General features: G+C 45.4%; 3 protein-coding genes across 4 annotated transcripts in view; all 3 read left to right on the plus strand.

The window, feature by feature from the left end:
* Positions 1-10294, plus strand: part of pcsk1 (proprotein convertase subtilisin/kexin type 1) — a 28034-nt gene extending 17740 nt beyond the window's left edge. Inside the window, exons 7-15 of one of the 2 annotated variants that reach the window (XR_008648703.1) lie at positions 2087-2259; positions 2694-2906; positions 3527-3627; positions 4613-4846; positions 5476-5633; positions 5842-5975; positions 6178-6327; positions 7555-9643; positions 9710-10212. Coding sequence is in view for 1 of the 2 variants with exons in the window: in XM_033967374.2 (XP_033823265.1) it covers positions 2087-2259; positions 2694-2906; positions 3527-3627; positions 4613-4846; positions 5476-5633; positions 5842-5975; positions 6178-6327; positions 7555-7980 (1589 nt within the window). In the remaining variant the exon portion in view is untranslated. Of the gene's footprint in view, positions 1-2086; positions 2260-2693; positions 2907-3526; positions 3628-4612; positions 4847-5475; positions 5634-5841; positions 5976-6177; positions 6328-7554 lie in introns of both variants that reach the window. The other variant, XM_033967374.2, reaches the window with a different exon arrangement.
* Positions 1-16328, plus strand: part of nudt2 (nudix (nucleoside diphosphate linked moiety X)-type motif 2) — a 100091-nt gene that overhangs the window by 2301 nt on the left and 81462 nt on the right. The gene's annotated exons all lie outside the window — the stretch shown is intronic.
* On the plus strand, positions 11471-15940 carry LOC117370941 (globoside alpha-1,3-N-acetylgalactosaminyltransferase 1-like). The gene is made up of 3 exons (XM_033966494.2): positions 11471-11579; positions 12015-12077; positions 13769-15940. The coding sequence occupies exons 1-3, from the start codon at positions 11561-11563 to the stop codon at positions 14656-14658; spliced, it is 972 nt and encodes a 323-aa protein (XP_033822385.1). The 5' UTR covers positions 11471-11560; the 3' UTR covers positions 14659-15940.

Here is a 16328-nt window from a genome sequence, read left to right on the forward strand (position 1 = left end):
CCCCTTTTGGCCGAACTGGGCAAGTGACCACATAATGTCCGCGCTCACCGCAGTAGAGGCAAGCCCCGGCCAGACGACGCCTCCGTTGACGCTCCTCGGCCGACACAAGGGTCCTGTCGAGTTGCATGGGCTCATCCGGCGGGGGCGGGGCAGCGCGTGGCTCCGGCGGAACCGGTGACCGGCGTCTCTCTCGGCGACGAGCCCGTAGGCGGTTGTCTATACGGTGAGTGAGGGAGATGAGGGTCCGCAGGTCGGGGGGTTCGTCCCGGGAAACCAATTCATCTTTCAAAGTCTCGTTCAGGCCCCGCACAAACACAGCCCGCAGCGCGCTGTCCGTCCAGTCCAGCTCCGCCGCATGTGTCCAGAATTCAATGGAATAATCCGCTACCGTCCTGGAGCCCTGGCTGAGAGTCAATAACCGGGAGGCAGCATTGTCCTGGTAGTGCGGGTGGTCAAACACCAGCTTAAACGTGGACACAAATTCATTAAAATCCAGGCTATCCACAGACGTCTTCATTAGGCGCGCCTCTGCCCACTGGAGAGCTCTGCCCCGGAGTAATCCACATATATATCGGATCTTGGTGGCCCCCGAGCTGAAACGAGAAGGGCATTGCTGGAACATGAACTCGCACTGGAACAGGAATCCGCGACAGAGGTGAGGTTGTCCAGCATACGGCTCCGGATCCGTGCCTCTCGGCTCCGGGAGGCATGGTGGCGCTCCAGCTGCAGCAGGCGGGGTGACGAGGAGCGCGGCCACCTGGTGGTTAAGCTGTGCCACCTGCTGGGACAATGTCTGATTTAGCTCCAATAGAGTTCGAATGGATTGTTCGTGCTGACCCAGCACCGCCTCGGGGTGAGAGTGCGTGAGGCGGCGCGTCTGGTCCGGATCTGAGCCTGCTTGGTCCATAGTGGCCAGACCGTTCTGTCGTAACGGTGCGGATAGGACCAAAGGATGCAGACCAGAGCAGTTTTAACAGTGTTTATTTACAGCGGTGAAAATGCAGTCTTTAAACAGGTCACAAGAGCAGGTACAGGAACCGGGGAGCGGGAGACGGGTCAGGCGGGTGCGGTGCAGGTAGAGGCGGGCAGGACAGGACCAGGACGGGGATAGAAGCAGGTGCGGTACCAGGGCGGGCGGAGCAGACGAAGACCAGAGCGGGGAGCGGGTGACAAACCAGAGACCAGGACCGGACAGGAGACGAGACGAGCAGGAGACGAGACGAGCAGGAGACGAGACGAGCAGGAGACGAGACGAGCCGGAGACGAGACGAGCAGGAGACGATACCGGGACTGGAACGTGGCGGCAGGAGCTGGGCGAGTAGAGGCAGGAATGTTTTACACGCGGACGGTCTGGCACCGAGTGTAGACTGCCAAGCCTTCTTGTACTCAGCAGCAGGTGGTGGTGATTAGGCTGATGCACCCCAGGTGTGCACGGGAGGAGTCGGGCACTCCACCCAGCTCCAGACACACAGGTAGGGGAGGGGGAGAGAGCACGGGAGGACAGGGAAAACTGACATCATGACAAAACCTCATCAAGATCCAGTTGGACAGGAAGTGGTGATGGGGGTGTATATTTGTATAGTGGAGTACGTATTTGTGGTGTTGTGCAGTTATTTGCATGCTGTATATTAACACCATACCTCACAGTTTTATACAGGGATTCATATATTGTATATTAACAATACATTGTTGTGGTGTTATACAGAGATCAGCATGCTTTAAACGTTCTATATTACACAACAGGGACTCATGTGAGCTTTAAACCACATTATAATTCTGTTACCTCCTTCAAAAACATACCTGGAGTTGTGTTTTGTTTCATTCACACATTTATTATTAGTCTGCCTACATCTTCAAAGCTCAAAATGCTTTGTTTCAGCTTGTGATGACAGCTCCTTTTACCTTTAGTTCAGTAGAGATGGACAACTCCAGGGCTGAATGATCCAAATGATTCTAGTGAAGGTGTGTGGAGTTTAGTTTTCAGTTTGAGAGAAGAACTCAAAATAAATATGCAGGGTCTGTGTGCATAGATCATAAAATAGCTTCATATGGCCCTTTAATGACTGTGTCTATTGTTGTTGCATAGGTATTCGTATGCTAGACGGGATAGTGACCGATGCCATAGAGGCCAGCTCCATTGGGTTTAACCCTGACCATGTGGACATCTACAGTGCGAGCTGGGGCCCCAACGATGACGGCAAAACTGTGGAGGGTCCGGGCAGACTGGCCACTAAGGCTTTTGAGTACGGCATACAGAAGGTACATATATACATATATATATAAATATATTTTGTGCATTTTTTAAACATCAGCAACACAAACCTGAGCTAACCCCCCAAATATAGAGAGAATATGCAAAACAATACATGTGTTAACCACTCAAACACTGACCCTCACACAACTGCAGTGGGACATTAGACACTGCATTAAAACTGAATAGTCCTACACAAACAACAACATATGTAAACCTTCTTTCTTCCTCTCACTCTTTCCCTCTTTCCCTATCTCTCCTCTCTCCCTCTCATTTCAAACCTCTCCCATCTCCCTTTCCTCTCTCTCCCTCCTGTCCTGTTACCTCTCTCCTTCTCCCTTTCTTCTCTTTCCCCATCATCTCTCCCCTGTCTCCCTGTCTCCCTTCTCCTCTACTCCTGTCTCTCCTCCCTCTCTCCTCTCTCCTCTCCCCTCTTCCTTAGGGCCGTGGGGGTAAGGGTTCAATCTTTGTGTGGGCGTCAGGTAACGGTGGTCGCCAGGGGGACAACTGTGACTGTGACGGTTACACAGACAGTATCTACACCGTGTCTATCTCCAGCGCGTCTCAGCACGGCCTCTCCCCCTGGTACGCTGAGAAGTGCTCCTCCACTCTGGCAACCGCCTACAGCAGTGGTGACTACACCGACCAGAGGATCGTAAGTGCTCCTGTACCCTGTGTGTCAGATGCCCTCTCATGTGACCTCCCACCCTTCTCTGTCCCAGTGTGTCAGATGCCCTTCCCACAACTAGTGTTTAGAGGTGCACAATGTAATTTTCCTTTCTTCATGAAGATGTTGAACATCCTACAGTCCTACAGGCATTAAACTTAACTATCTGCAAAACACCAGTAATATAATAAATGTAGTATGGATCAGTTTAATGCCGTGCTGTGGAGTACACACCTCCTCCTTGTGCCTGTGTGGTGGTGATGTCAGTACTGATGTTACAACTGATACTAAGTATATTTATATCAATACTGACTGAGGCATCAAAAGTATAAATTCTCATGAAAAATATAAAAAATAACCAAATTTTGAAAATACATTCTTTATATTTTAGTGTACCTGCACATATATTTATTTTAGATCAGTTCAAGCTGGGGAGTAAAAATAAAGACCCAAACTGCATCAGGCCTGTGCTGTGGAACCTGCACTGGCTCCTTTGTCATATCGTTTTGTTATTGTGTTTAAATGCACTGAACTTGAGTTAAATATGGGACTGAACCAGTTATTAAAAATAAATATGAAACTTTATATTTTTTGTCGTGTTTTGTCAGACCAGTGCAGACCTTCATAACGAGTGTACAGAGACTCACACTGGGACCTCCGCCTCTGCTCCTCTGGCAGCCGGGATATTTGCCCTCGCACTCGAACAGAAGTGAGTATTAGTAGCAATAGTAGTAGTAGTAGTATTTCTCTGTACAGTCCTAATTGTGGAGGGACCTGCAGCACCTGATGGTGTCGACGTAGGAGTTAGTAGCAGTTGTTGTAGTAATAGTAGTGGTAGTAGTGGTATTGGTAGTGGTAGTGGTAGTAGTATTTGTAGTTGTAGCAGGTAAGGCAAGTTTATTTGTATAGTACAGTTGTTACACAAAGTAATTGAAAGTGCTTAATAGAATAATAAAGACATTAAAATCGCAATACAAACAAATCAAAACATAAATAATCCCAAATAATCATCAAAAAATGAACATTAAAAGAGAAGAGGCAGAATAAAACCCTTTCAGTCGTATGCACAGCTAAACAGAACCTGGAGCCTGGATTTAAACAAAGTACAGACCTGTCTCACATCTTTATTTATTTATTTATTTATTTATTTCAGGGACAATGCACATTAATAAACATTTGCATGTAAATATGCCAGAATTAGCCCGAGGGCTATTTTTCATCCGTAGTCCCGGGACAGGTGTAAAATGTCAACCTGTAGGAAATAAAATACAATAGAATAAAAACAAGGTTATTATTTACACTCTAAAATCATTCTTACATACAGTCGCATACAACTCCATTCTTATAGTCATAAAACCACATTCAGCCACATACATTCATTTTCAGCCACAAACACAACATACCGTTGTCTACATACACACACAGACACAAACAGACATACACAAAACTCAAACAGAGGCAGGATGAGGCAGGAGCATCGAGACGTGGATGTTAGTGGTGAAAACTGTTTCAGATTTTGCATAAAACTGAAACTCTGATTCCTCATGTTTAGTCCTGACTCTGGACTAAATATGGGGAAAGACCTTTTGCACCTGGTGGTGTGAACGTCAGAGTTAGTAGTTGTCAGTAGTAGTTTTGGTAGTAGTGGCAGTAGTATCTGTAGTAAGAGTAGTAACAAATACTTCCCTCTTTAGTCCTGACCTTACCTGGAGGGACCTTCAGCACTTGGTGGTGTGGACGTCAGAGTTCGACCCTCTCGCTGGTAACCCTGGGTGGAAGAGGAACGGGGCAGGGCTGATGGTGAACAGCAGGTTTGGCTTTGGGCTCCTGAACGCCAAAGCACTGGTGGACCTGGCCCATCCTGACAGCTGGAGACAGGTGCCTGAGAAGAAGCAGTGCACCGTGAACGATGACTCTTTCCAGCCCAGGTAACAACATACAGTAGTGTTACTCAAGTAAGAGTACTGTTACTCCAATCAGTATAAAAGTTACGCAAAAGTACTCTGAAAACTACAATGTCTTTAAAGAGGGGGTATTTTACTTCTATGGGGTATTAACTGATAACACATAACGTATCTGAATCAGCTTGTATTGTTTTGTATGTGCGATATTTAGGCCAGAGCGTGTCAAAGTGTGAGTCCAGACCAGGATTATCTCATGTCATTTTGTTCATAGTGATCAGATTTACTGAGTCAGTTCCTCTTTAACCAAAACATCTGCTTTAATCTGAGGATTTAACTGCACAGGTCCAACCTCCACCCACCTCCCACTGACCCCAACAACCCCAGACACATATGCCCGGTCCTCTCCTCTCTTCTCTCTTTCTCTCCCAGCCTTTCCCCTCTCTTTCCCTCTCATCCTCTCTCTCTACTCTCCTCCCCTCTCCCTTTCTCTCTCCTCTTTTTCGCTCTCTCCTCTCCAGTCTCTCTTTCTTTTCTCTCCCTCTCTCTCCTCTTTCCCCTCGCCCTCCCTCACCTCTCTCTTCTCTCCTCTTGGTCACACAGGGCACATTCCTCCCCTCCTGTCTAACATCTCTCTCTCTTGTTTCTGACCACAGGGAGCTGAAGGCGTCTGGAGAGATCACCATAGAGATCCCGACTCACGCCTGTAGGGGGCAGGAGAACGCGGTGCTGTCTCTGGAGCACGTCCAGGTTGAGGCGAGCATCGAGTACACAAGACGAGGCGACCTGCACATCACACTCACCTCTCCCTCAGGTAACCACACCCACAACTCTGCCCCTGACCCCAACCCCACCCTCTCCGGTAACCACGCCCCCGATTCCTATCCCCTAACCCAACCCCTTCAGATAAGTCCCTCAGGTAACTCTAACCTTAACCTGACAGTGAATATATACATTCCAAACGCTTTCAGTGTGTTGAATGCAATTGAGAGCTGCACATATCATGTTCTGGTGTTTTGTAGGTACTCCCACGGTGCTGCTCGCTGAGAGGGAGCGTGACACTTCAGCCAGTGGATTTAGAAACTGGTACTTCATGTCTGTGCACACCTGGGGAGAAGATCCAACAGGAACCTGGACCCTCAAGATCACAGACACAGTGAGTCCTGGTTTAGTTTTGGTTTAGGCCTGGTTTAGATGTGGTTTAGACCTGATTTAGATTTGGTTTAGAAGTGATTTAGACCTGGTTCAGTCCTGGTTTAGACCTGGTTTAGTCCTGGTTTAGTCAAAGTGTTGAGAGAGTCAGAGGAACAGAGGATGCAGAGGACGCAGAGGATGACTTGTCTCTCTCTCTCTGTCAGTCTGGTCGGATGGAGAACAAGGGGCGTATTCTGAGTTGGAAGCTGATCCTTCACGGAACATCAGAGAAACCGGAGCACATGAAGAAACCTCGAGTCTACACACCATACAACCCCGTGCAGAACGACAGGAGAGGAGTGGAACGGATGGAGGTGAGACAAGCACGCAGGGAGAGGACAGGGGCGAGATGTTTCAAGGAACTGTTTTTAGTAGTGTTGTCAAAAGTATGGAAAATCAGATACTAATCGATACTAAAATTAGTACCAAAACTAGATACTCATTGTTCACAGGTATCGATACTGAAAAAGTCCCATTGACAGGACAGAAATGAACCTTTCCTGAATATCTTTAGAATGATCTTGAGCTGTATCTTTCACAAGTATAAGACACGTACTAGTCTACACCCATGGACCACTATGAACCTACTGGACCACTGAGGGATTACACAGATATAAGGCCACATGGGAGTAGAAAAGAAAGTACTTCCATTTAATGCTGACAATCACATTATATTGTATAAAGAAAGTGTTTTGCATTATCCTCGTGGTATCAGAATCAGTTTTGAGCATCAAGTCTATTCCCTAGTATTGAAATCAAGTTTGAAATTTTAGTATCATGAAAACACTAGTATGTAGCCTGCGCTCGTACTGTTAAAAAAGTTACTACAAGTAACCGACCTGCAGATAGAGGACACACCATAAACTGTATTTACACTGCCCGGCCAAAAAAAGTCGCCACATGGATTTAACTAAGCAAATAGGTATGAGCATCCTCCAGTTGGTCAGGTCTAGGTTCAGCAACAGTCTGTGCTCAAAGAATGAGGTCAGCTGACACCTGAATATACTGAATGACCAGGTTATTCCATCAATGGATTTTTTCTTCCCTGATGACATGGGCATATTCCAAGATGACAATGCCAGGATTTATCAGGCTCAAATTGTGAAAGAGTGGTTCAGGGAGCATAAGACATCATTTTCACACATGGATTGGCCACCACAGAGTCCAGACCTCTCTGGCTCCAATTCACTTTCTATTGAATAAGCGTGGCCCCTCTCTCTGTAACTGCTGCTGTCAGTCTTGTCATTCTGACCTTAAAATGTTCATATTACCCACTTTACATAATCCTGGCAACAGGTTTGATTGATTAACAGCACCTGCTCCCTGCTAAACCAGGGAAGGGGCGTTACAGTCAACACCCTCACACCTGGGTCATTGGTTGCTGTGGTAAAACTGAAACTGAAACTGGGCTCCAGATTAACTGTTATAACTGCTAGCCCTGATTGGCTGAATTTAGAGCCAAACGCTATGGGTGGTGTGACACTCACTCAGTCGACTTCTTTGTATAGTCTTTGACCTTTCACCCTCTGATCTCCCCACAGGAGCCCACCGAGGAGCAGCCTGTCCCCCACACAGAGACTCCCCCCAACGCAGAAAGAGAGCGCTCCTCTGACACCTCCTCCACTGGCCTCTCCTCTGTGGCTCTGCAGCGCCTCCTACAGGCCGCCTTCGGCAGACAGACTCCAGTCCCAGAGGCTTACCTCAAGGGCAAAGTACCAGAGGACAGAGAGCCTCAGGAGGTTGTGCCTCGCGGTTCCTCCAGGATGTCACTCTCTCCTGGGGCCACTCCCTCCAGGCTCCCCCCCCAGGCCCTGTACCAGGCTCTGGACCTGATCAACCGGATCCAGACCCCCCAGGACCCGGTCTACAGCCGCTATGTGGACCGATTTTACCAGAACACCTACCGTCACCGCGACGACCGCCTCCTACAGGCGCTGCTCCAGCTCCTCGGAGACGACCGGATATGACCTGATCCGCCCTGCACAATCCGCCCCACACCAGCTACAGGAGCTAGCACCAGAAGCTAGCACATGGAGCTATAAGAGGAACTTATACTTCCATGAGCTAGCTACAGAAGCTACAGGAAAGTTAGCTACATAAGAGTTAGCGTTTACCAAGAGTTATGAAGATCTATGAACAAGGCTGGATATTTACTTTTCTCCCACTGAACAAACTAAACAGACACACTCTTTCATTTGATTACTTTCAAATGAAGTCAAAGAGTCAAAAGAATACATATTTTAATATTTGATCATGCAATTTAGGCTTCACTTACGACACAGCAAAAAGAAAATTTCAGTACTTTTGGGATTATTTTGACAATGGTGATAATCAGACAGTATTTTAACAATCCATCAGACGTGAGCTAAAATGTGCCTGCACATGTCCTGAGGTCCAGGGATACAGCTGATTCTTCTTAGATCATATACTTCATTTTAATTTTGCATATAAAAAACTAATTTTAATGCATTTTGCCCACCTCTTCATACAAACTCTTTAATTATTATAGAACATGAGATATTGACCAAAACTTACTTGTTCCAACAAGCTGTTTAATGCAAAATGGAGTTTTTTTTTTACCTCTAAAATGTTATAACATTGATCCCTCATCAAAAACATGCCTGAAGAGGTTTTAGATGTCCATACATGTTTGAGTAATCTAACGATCTCTCCTGGGTCCTGTTAGCAGTAAAAGTTAGCAGTAAAAGTTTTATAAGGCTCCGCCCACAATGCTACATTACCTAGGCTAGCACACGACAATTCTCCATAAATATACAAAAACATGATATAAAATTACACAGCAACTTGACAAACCTGATGTGATGTGCAGTAGTTTCATTAGTGAGATACACACTGATTGTTTTGTGATAGTGCTCTGAAAGGGGAGTGACTTAGTGTGGAGAGCAAAATTAAGTATAAGCCAGTGAGTAAACATATTCAGCCCTGTTCTTAGTGAAATGAAAGGTGTTGTTGAATATAAAGAAGGCGCTGATTAAACTGTGGAAAACTCAAAATGCTGCAGATTTAACTCTTTATTTGCCAAATGTATTTAGTTTTGTTTATTTATGTTTGAGTTTAAAATATCTCCACTGCCTGCTGTAGCATGAGCTTAGACATTATTATTACATTTAATGAAATATATTTATTCTCAGACGCTGATTGTAAAATATCTTATAATCATAACTTTTAAAGATCTAACAGACACATGAGGTCTCCAGTCTCTTCAGTCTCTAAATATGGGAAGAGAAAAAGAAAACATGTCATGATATTTGACTTAACTAAGAAAAAACAACTTAGCAGAACTGATAAATTGCTGAATAGCCTTAAATACAAATATTTACACTTTAATTGCTCCAAAAATTTGATTACAATAATTATGAATGTAACATCATTGCACAGAGGGGACTGTATTATAACAAATAATGAAGATATCAAGTTTCTCAGGGTGAAGAAGATTTGCAGTATTTTTGCATTTGACAAAAAACAGGTCTATACCAGGACCAAACCAAGACTAAACCAGGACTAAACCAGGTCTAAACCAGAACTATAATAGGTCTAAACTAGGACTACACCAGGTCTAAACCTGTACTGAATGAGGTCTAAATGTAGACTAAACATACAATAAACCAGGTTTAAATCAGGTCTAAACCAGGACTAATCATAGACTAAACCAAGACTAAACCAGACCTAAACCAGGGGTAAACTAGAACTAAACCCAGTTTTAAAAATGACCAAACCAGGATTCAATATCGATGATACCAGGACTGAACCAGGTCTATACTCAGATTAAACTAAACCAAGACTAAACCTGGACTCAACCAGCACTAAAGCAGAACAGAAGTCCTCTTTCTGGACAGGTTCATTTTCCTGTAGCTCTGCGCATATCATAACAGATGAGTTCTTGTGCAGTTTAAACAATTTGATCTCATAATTTTGTAAAGGTCCCTCAGAGTTTACTAAGATAACACAACCTCATTGATCCAGGCGCTGTTTGATGACATCACAGTAAAACACTGCCAAAACTTTAAGCCAGTGTGCTAATGGCTGTACTTTAGTTCTGTCACATGGACTACAAACAGGTGCATTCTGGGATTTCAAGCACATGTTTCTGTCACAGCCTTACAGTTTGGAAAAGTGAGATTTCAGATATTTTTTGGATGATTAAAATTTGCTGTAGCTGTTTTTGTTGTGTTTGAGGCTTTAGTCCAAAGTTCAATTCTGTTTGTGTCTTGAATGTAAAAAGTCAGATTTATCCCAAATAAATAAATAGATAGCAAACTGATCAAATGTTTATGTTTCAATGAATGAACCGGGACTAGCCTAGGACTAAACCAGGATGAAACCAGGACGAAACCAGGACGAAATTAGGAATAGACAAAGACTAAATCAGAACTAAATCTGGACTAGACCAGGACTAAACCAGGGTTAAACAACAGCTGGACTTATCAACACCTAAACAAGAACTAAACCATGACTAAACCAGGACTAGACCAGGACTAGACCAGGACTAAACCAGGACTAAACCAGGACTAAACCAGAACTAATCCAGGACTAGAGAAGGACTGAATCAGGACTAAACAAGGACAAAACCATGTCTGAACCAGGGCTGAGCATGGACTCAAGAAAACCTAAACAAGGACTAGACCAGGACTAAATTAGGACTAGACCAGGACTATACTAGGACTAAACCAGAACTAATCCAGGACTAGAGCAGGAATAAACCTGGACTAAACCAGGACTAATCCAGAACTAAACCAGGATTGAATCAGGTCTAAACCAGGGCTGAGCAAGGACTCAACAAGACCTAAACAAGGACTAGACCAAGACTAAACCAGGACTAGAGCAGGACTAAACTAGGACTAATCTAGAACTAAACCAAGACTGAAGCAGGACTAAGCCAGGGCCAAACCAACCATGGCCTCAATAAGGACTCAACCAGAACTAAACTAGGACTAAACCAGAACTAGTCAGCCCATGGAGAGAAAGTAGGTCTAGTGCTGCCATCTGGTGGAAAAGAGAGAGAGAGAGAGAGAGAGATAGAGAGAGAGAGAGAGAGAGAGAGAGGGAGGGGAGGAGGAGAAAAGAAAAAGAGAAAAAGGGGTGAAGAAGAGAGAACACGGGGAGCTATAGACGGAGGGGGGCCTGAGAAAGAGGGAGGAGCGGACAGAACAAGGAGCGCTATAGAGGGAGAAAAGACAGATGAGAGAGGGGAGGAGAGAGGAGACTGAGAAAGAGGGAGGAGAGAGTGGGACAGAGAGAAGAAACAGAGGGAGGGAAAAAGGAGAGAAATAGGTGAGAGGGAGGGAAGAGAGAGAACGATATAGATATAGAAACAAGGAGGAGCGAGAGGGAGGGAATAGACAGGGCAGAAGAGAGACAGAAGGAGAAGAGAGAGGAGGAGGAAAGAGGGAGGAGAGGAGAGAGAGGAGAGGGGCGTAACATGGAGAAAAGGAAAATACAGACAAACCCAAAGGAGAGCTACAGACTGCGCACACGACGGAGCGGGTGATCCAGGACGTCTGAGGTCAGAGGCCGCAGGTCGTCATCATGGCAACGCTCAGCTCAGGTCAGTGTCACCTTTGACCTCCTCTGTTTAACCAGAACAACAACAACTCCAGAGAGCTCAGGGAGGTTATACAACTTTATGGGACATCTGCAAACGTTTGCTCCTACAATGTTGAACCTGATATTGTGAAAAAATAAAATAAAAATCAGAAAAGACGCTGAACTTTGGTTTCATGAGGATAGACCAAGTGATTACACAGATGTTAACCATAAACCAGGTCAACACATCCAGAACTAAACTAGGAGTGAATCAGGACTAAACCAGGACAAAACCAGGACTAAACTGGGACTAATTCAGAGACACTGAATGATGGGTCAAATGTAGAAGACACATTTCCCTATGAGAACTTTAAAATGAGTCGCTTATAGACAAACAGGGGGAAGTGTTCTGCCCAAGGACACAACAATAACATAAAACCCACTGTGTTTGAAACAGGAGTCTTCAGGTTCAACCGATTCCAACTGCTCCTGAGCTGCAGTGTCCTCTTCGTCATCATCTGTGAGTATACTCTGACCATCCCCTCTGCTCCTCTGCCTCTCTCCTCTGTTCCTTTGACCCTCTGCTCCTCTAACCCTCTCCTCTGTTCCTTTGCTCCTTGGCCCCTCTTCTCTGCTCCTCTGACCCTCTTCTCTGATCCTCTGAACCTCTCCTGTGCTCCTCTCCTCCTCAGCTCCTCTGCCCTTCTCCTGTGCTAATCTGCTCCTCTGACCCGCTCCTTTGTTCCTCTGCCCCACTTCTCTGACCCTCTCCTCTACTCTACTGCTCCTCTGCTCTGACCCTCTGATCCTCTCCGCTGATCCTCTGCTCCTCTCTTCAGCTCTACTCCTGTACTCCTCTGCCCCTCTCCTCTGCTCCTTTGCCCCTCTCCTCTGCTCCTTTGCCCCTCTCCTCTGCTCCTCTGCCCCTCTCCTCTACTCCTCTGCTCCACAGACCCATTCCTCTGCATATATAAAACACATGTGGTGTTTGTATGGATTCCACAGATATTTGCAGCAGACCAGACCATACACACACCTCTAGACTATATCACATCTTTTACTCTGGTTTTGTCTTTTCCTGGGATTTGCTGTAGCCAATCCTCCAGTCTGGGGGTCACTGCCCCGAGTGCTCCGATGACCACAGGCACCAATGATGCCTTCACCTTTCAGGCCTTCTCCAGCTCTTCTTTGAGCTCCTGGTATTTCTTTAGTTTCTCATGTTCCTTTTTCCTGATGTTTCCATTACTGCAATATCTACCACAACAGCTTTGCTCTGTTGTTCATCCACCACCACAATGTCCAATTGGTCCAGTCTATATCTGGAAGTCCCACAGGGTCTTGGCTCGATCAGTCTCCACTACTATCTATCTATCTATCTATCTATCTATCTATCTATCTATCTATCTATCTATCTATCTATCTATCTATCTATCTATCTATCTATCTATATATATATATATATATATATATATATATATATATATATATATATATATAACCTTTAATACAGTTAGAAGCTTACTTTTTTTTGTTTTACTTGTTTTTCCACATGGATTTAATTTCTTTTGCAGATTAAAACAATTTTTTGAGAGTTTTGGCGATTAACAAAGATGGCCAACCAAGAAGCATGCTCCAGGATTGAACAGCGGTCAGTTATCGGGTTTTTGGTTGGTGAAGGGTGCAAACCTGTTGAAATTCATAGGAGAATGTCAACTGTGTATGGTGCCACATGTTTCAGCCAAAAAAATGTCTACAAGTGGGCTAAATTGTTTAAAGGAGGATGGAGCAGTGTTGAGGATGAAGGCAGGCCTCGGAGGCCTACAGAAGTGAGGTCTCCTGAGGTGATCGAACCAGACACAGTGACATTCTCCTATGAATATGGGTTTGCACCCTTCAGCAACCAAAAACTTGATGACCGCTGTTCAAACCTGGAGCATGCTTCTTGGTTGGCCATCTTTGTTAATTGCCAAAACTCTCAAAGTTTTTTTTAATCTGCAAAAGAAATTAAATCCATGTGAAAGACAAGTAAAACAAAAAAACAAAAAAAAGTAAGCTTCTATGTGTATTAAAAGTCCTTATACCGAAAAATTCACTTTATTTATTGAATGACTCTCGTGTATATATATATATATATATATATATATATATATATATATATATATATATATATATATATATATATATAAACCATCTTCCCTCTCTCCTCCTCAGACCTCCTTCAGGGCCGTAAACAGCCCCCCAGTGCCCCTCCCCCTGGGGTCTCTTTCTGGCATGGAGTCCCACCCCCTTCACCCCACAGCCCCGCCCTCTCCCTCACCTCATGGGGCGCTCCGGTGGTCTGGGCAGAGTCTTCGTTGGCAGCCGGACGCAGATCTCGTTTCCTGGGCACACCCCTCCGTGTTGTTCTGGTGACGCTGGTGGTGGGAAACTACGCCCCCTACCTGCAGCGTTTCATCTCTACAGCAGAGGAGCACTTTCTGGCGAGTCGCCCAGTGACCTACTACATCCTGACAGACAACCCCCGTGTGCTGCAACCGCCCCCTCCTCTGCGCCCAGGCAAACAGCTCAGGGTGGTCCACATTGCGGAGCTGCCTGGGTGGGAGCGGCTGTACCTGCGCCGCCTGCCCCTGCTGGCGGAGGCCATGAGGGACATGGTGGGAGAAGAGGGGGTGGATTTTGTGTTCTGTGCAGATGTGGACTTAGAGTTTGTGGGGGCAGTGGGGGAGGAGGTGCTAGACAAGCTGGTGGGTGTGGCTCATGCAGAGTTTTATGGTAAAACGCGCAGCGAGCTCCCGTATGAGAGGGGGGAGTCTGTTGCCGCGGTGATGGACGAGGAAGGGGAGTGGTACTACACCTCAGAGCTGTACGGTGGGACTCTGAGCGAGATGCTTGGCCTCACCCAAAGGTGCTCTCTACTCCTGCTGCAGGACCAGGCCCAGGGGGTGAAGGCGTCAGCGATGGAGGAGAGCTACCTGAACAGGTGCTTCATAGACCACGCCCCCTCCTGCGTCTTGTCCCCTGAATACAGTGGGGGAGGGGCGGAGCCAAGGGTCAGGTCCAGGAAGAGACACTGTCCAGAGAGAGAGAGCGACCTGTGCTGAAGGGAGTCCAGGTTTGGATTGGGTTTAGACCTGTGCTGAAGCTGATTTAGACCTGGTTTAAACACGGTTTAGACCAGGGTTAGAGTTGGTTTGGACCTGGTTTGGACCTGGTTTAGGTTTAGTCCTGGTTTAGTCCAGGCTCCTCTACATTCTCTTCTGCTGCTGCACACTCACATAAGCCGCCATGATTGTTTACAGACGGGATGAGTTTCTCTGATTGGTTGGTTCTCCAGCCAGTCCCACCCCATGAAAATCAGAGAACATGAGATAAGACAGAATCCAGTCCTAGTCCTGCTTTAGCATTGGTTCAGTCTCGGTTTAGACCTGTTTTAGTCCTGGTTTAGATCTGTTTTAGTCTTGGTTTAGACATGTTTTACACCTGTTTTAGTTTACTAGTAGTAATCCTGTTAGTGGTAGTAGTTGTAGTATATTTATTTTACAGCCTGGTAGAGACAGAGTTGCCAAAATGAACCATATCAGATTACTCAAATGTGAAACTGTGTGCTAGAACTGAAATCAAAAGGGCTTCATTTCCAGGCTCTACCACCAGGGGATGCTGTTTTAATGTTACAGTAAGCAGTTTTTAAACAGGAGCAGATGTTCTATTCTCACAACGCCACATCACCAGGACCAAGACCTGGTTTAGACCTGGTTTAGACCTGGTATAGCTCTGGTTTAGTTCAATTCTGGCATATTTACATGCAAATGTTTATTAATGTGCATTGTCCCTGAAATAAATAAATAAATAAATAAATTTTAGACCTGGTTCAGATCTGGTTCAGACCTGGTTTATACCTGTTCAGACCTGGTTTAAACCTGGTTTAGACCTGGTTCAAACCTGGTTTAGACCTGGTTTAGACCTGGTTTAGACCCGGTTCAGACCTGGTGTAGACCCACTTCAGACCTGGTTTAGACCCGGTTCAGACCCAGTTCAGACCCAGTTCAGACCCACTTCAGACCCACTTCAGACCCGGTTCAGACCCGGTTTAGACCCGGTTTAGACCTGGTTCAGACTTGGTTTCTGTCCTCTTTATTACAGGATACAGAGTTCTCAGTTTTCAAATGTAAATATTACTTTCAGTTTCACGTTTCAAACCTGCAGCTGTTTACAGACGTTTGTGCTTCAGTCAAATCACATGATCAGAACCTGCTCTGGCAGAAATAACATTAAAGCTGAACTGTGTAACTTTTCTGGTCTAGGGTCCACCACCTGTTTGCCTCTGTGGGGATGTTATTACTTTGTCTGGAAGATTTCAAATATGGCATTAAACTTCATTTTCAATTTGAGTTTTTTTGTTGCTCAAAAAAATCTTGAAAAACATGCATTGTTACTGTGAGTGGGCTCACTTCTCCACAGACCTCACTTGTTTCCATTAAGATCGTCAGGACTGAACCAGGACTGGACGAGGAGTAAATGAGTACAAAACCATACTAAACCAGGACTAAACCAGGACCTGTCTAATTGCTAATTATTGGGCAGTGTTGAGTTTGACTTCATGAACGCTAGCTCAGTTTGTGCTCAGATACAGTTGTGTCAGATGCCCTCCCGTCCCCTCTGTATGGTGTAGTCCTGAGTTAATCCTAGTTTAGATCCGGTTTAGACCTGAGTTACGCTTTTTACTTGAGTAGTACTTTTCACAAATACTTTTTTACTCTTAATCAAATAATTT

This window comes from Periophthalmus magnuspinnatus, chromosome 5 (assembly GCF_009829125.3).
Source record: "Periophthalmus magnuspinnatus isolate fPerMag1 chromosome 5, fPerMag1.2.pri, whole genome shotgun sequence".
In the NCBI taxonomy this organism is placed as follows: domain Eukaryota; kingdom Metazoa; phylum Chordata; class Actinopteri; order Gobiiformes; family Gobiidae; genus Periophthalmus; species Periophthalmus magnuspinnatus.

Bases quoted from the DNA above. Each gene is read 5' to 3' on its own strand.
- LOC117370941 (XM_033966494.2), top strand. The intron at 12,078-13,768 runs GTGAGTATACTC...TCTCCTCCTCAG, and splicing joins TGTCCTCTTCGTCATCATCT to ACCTCCTTCAGGGCCGTAAA.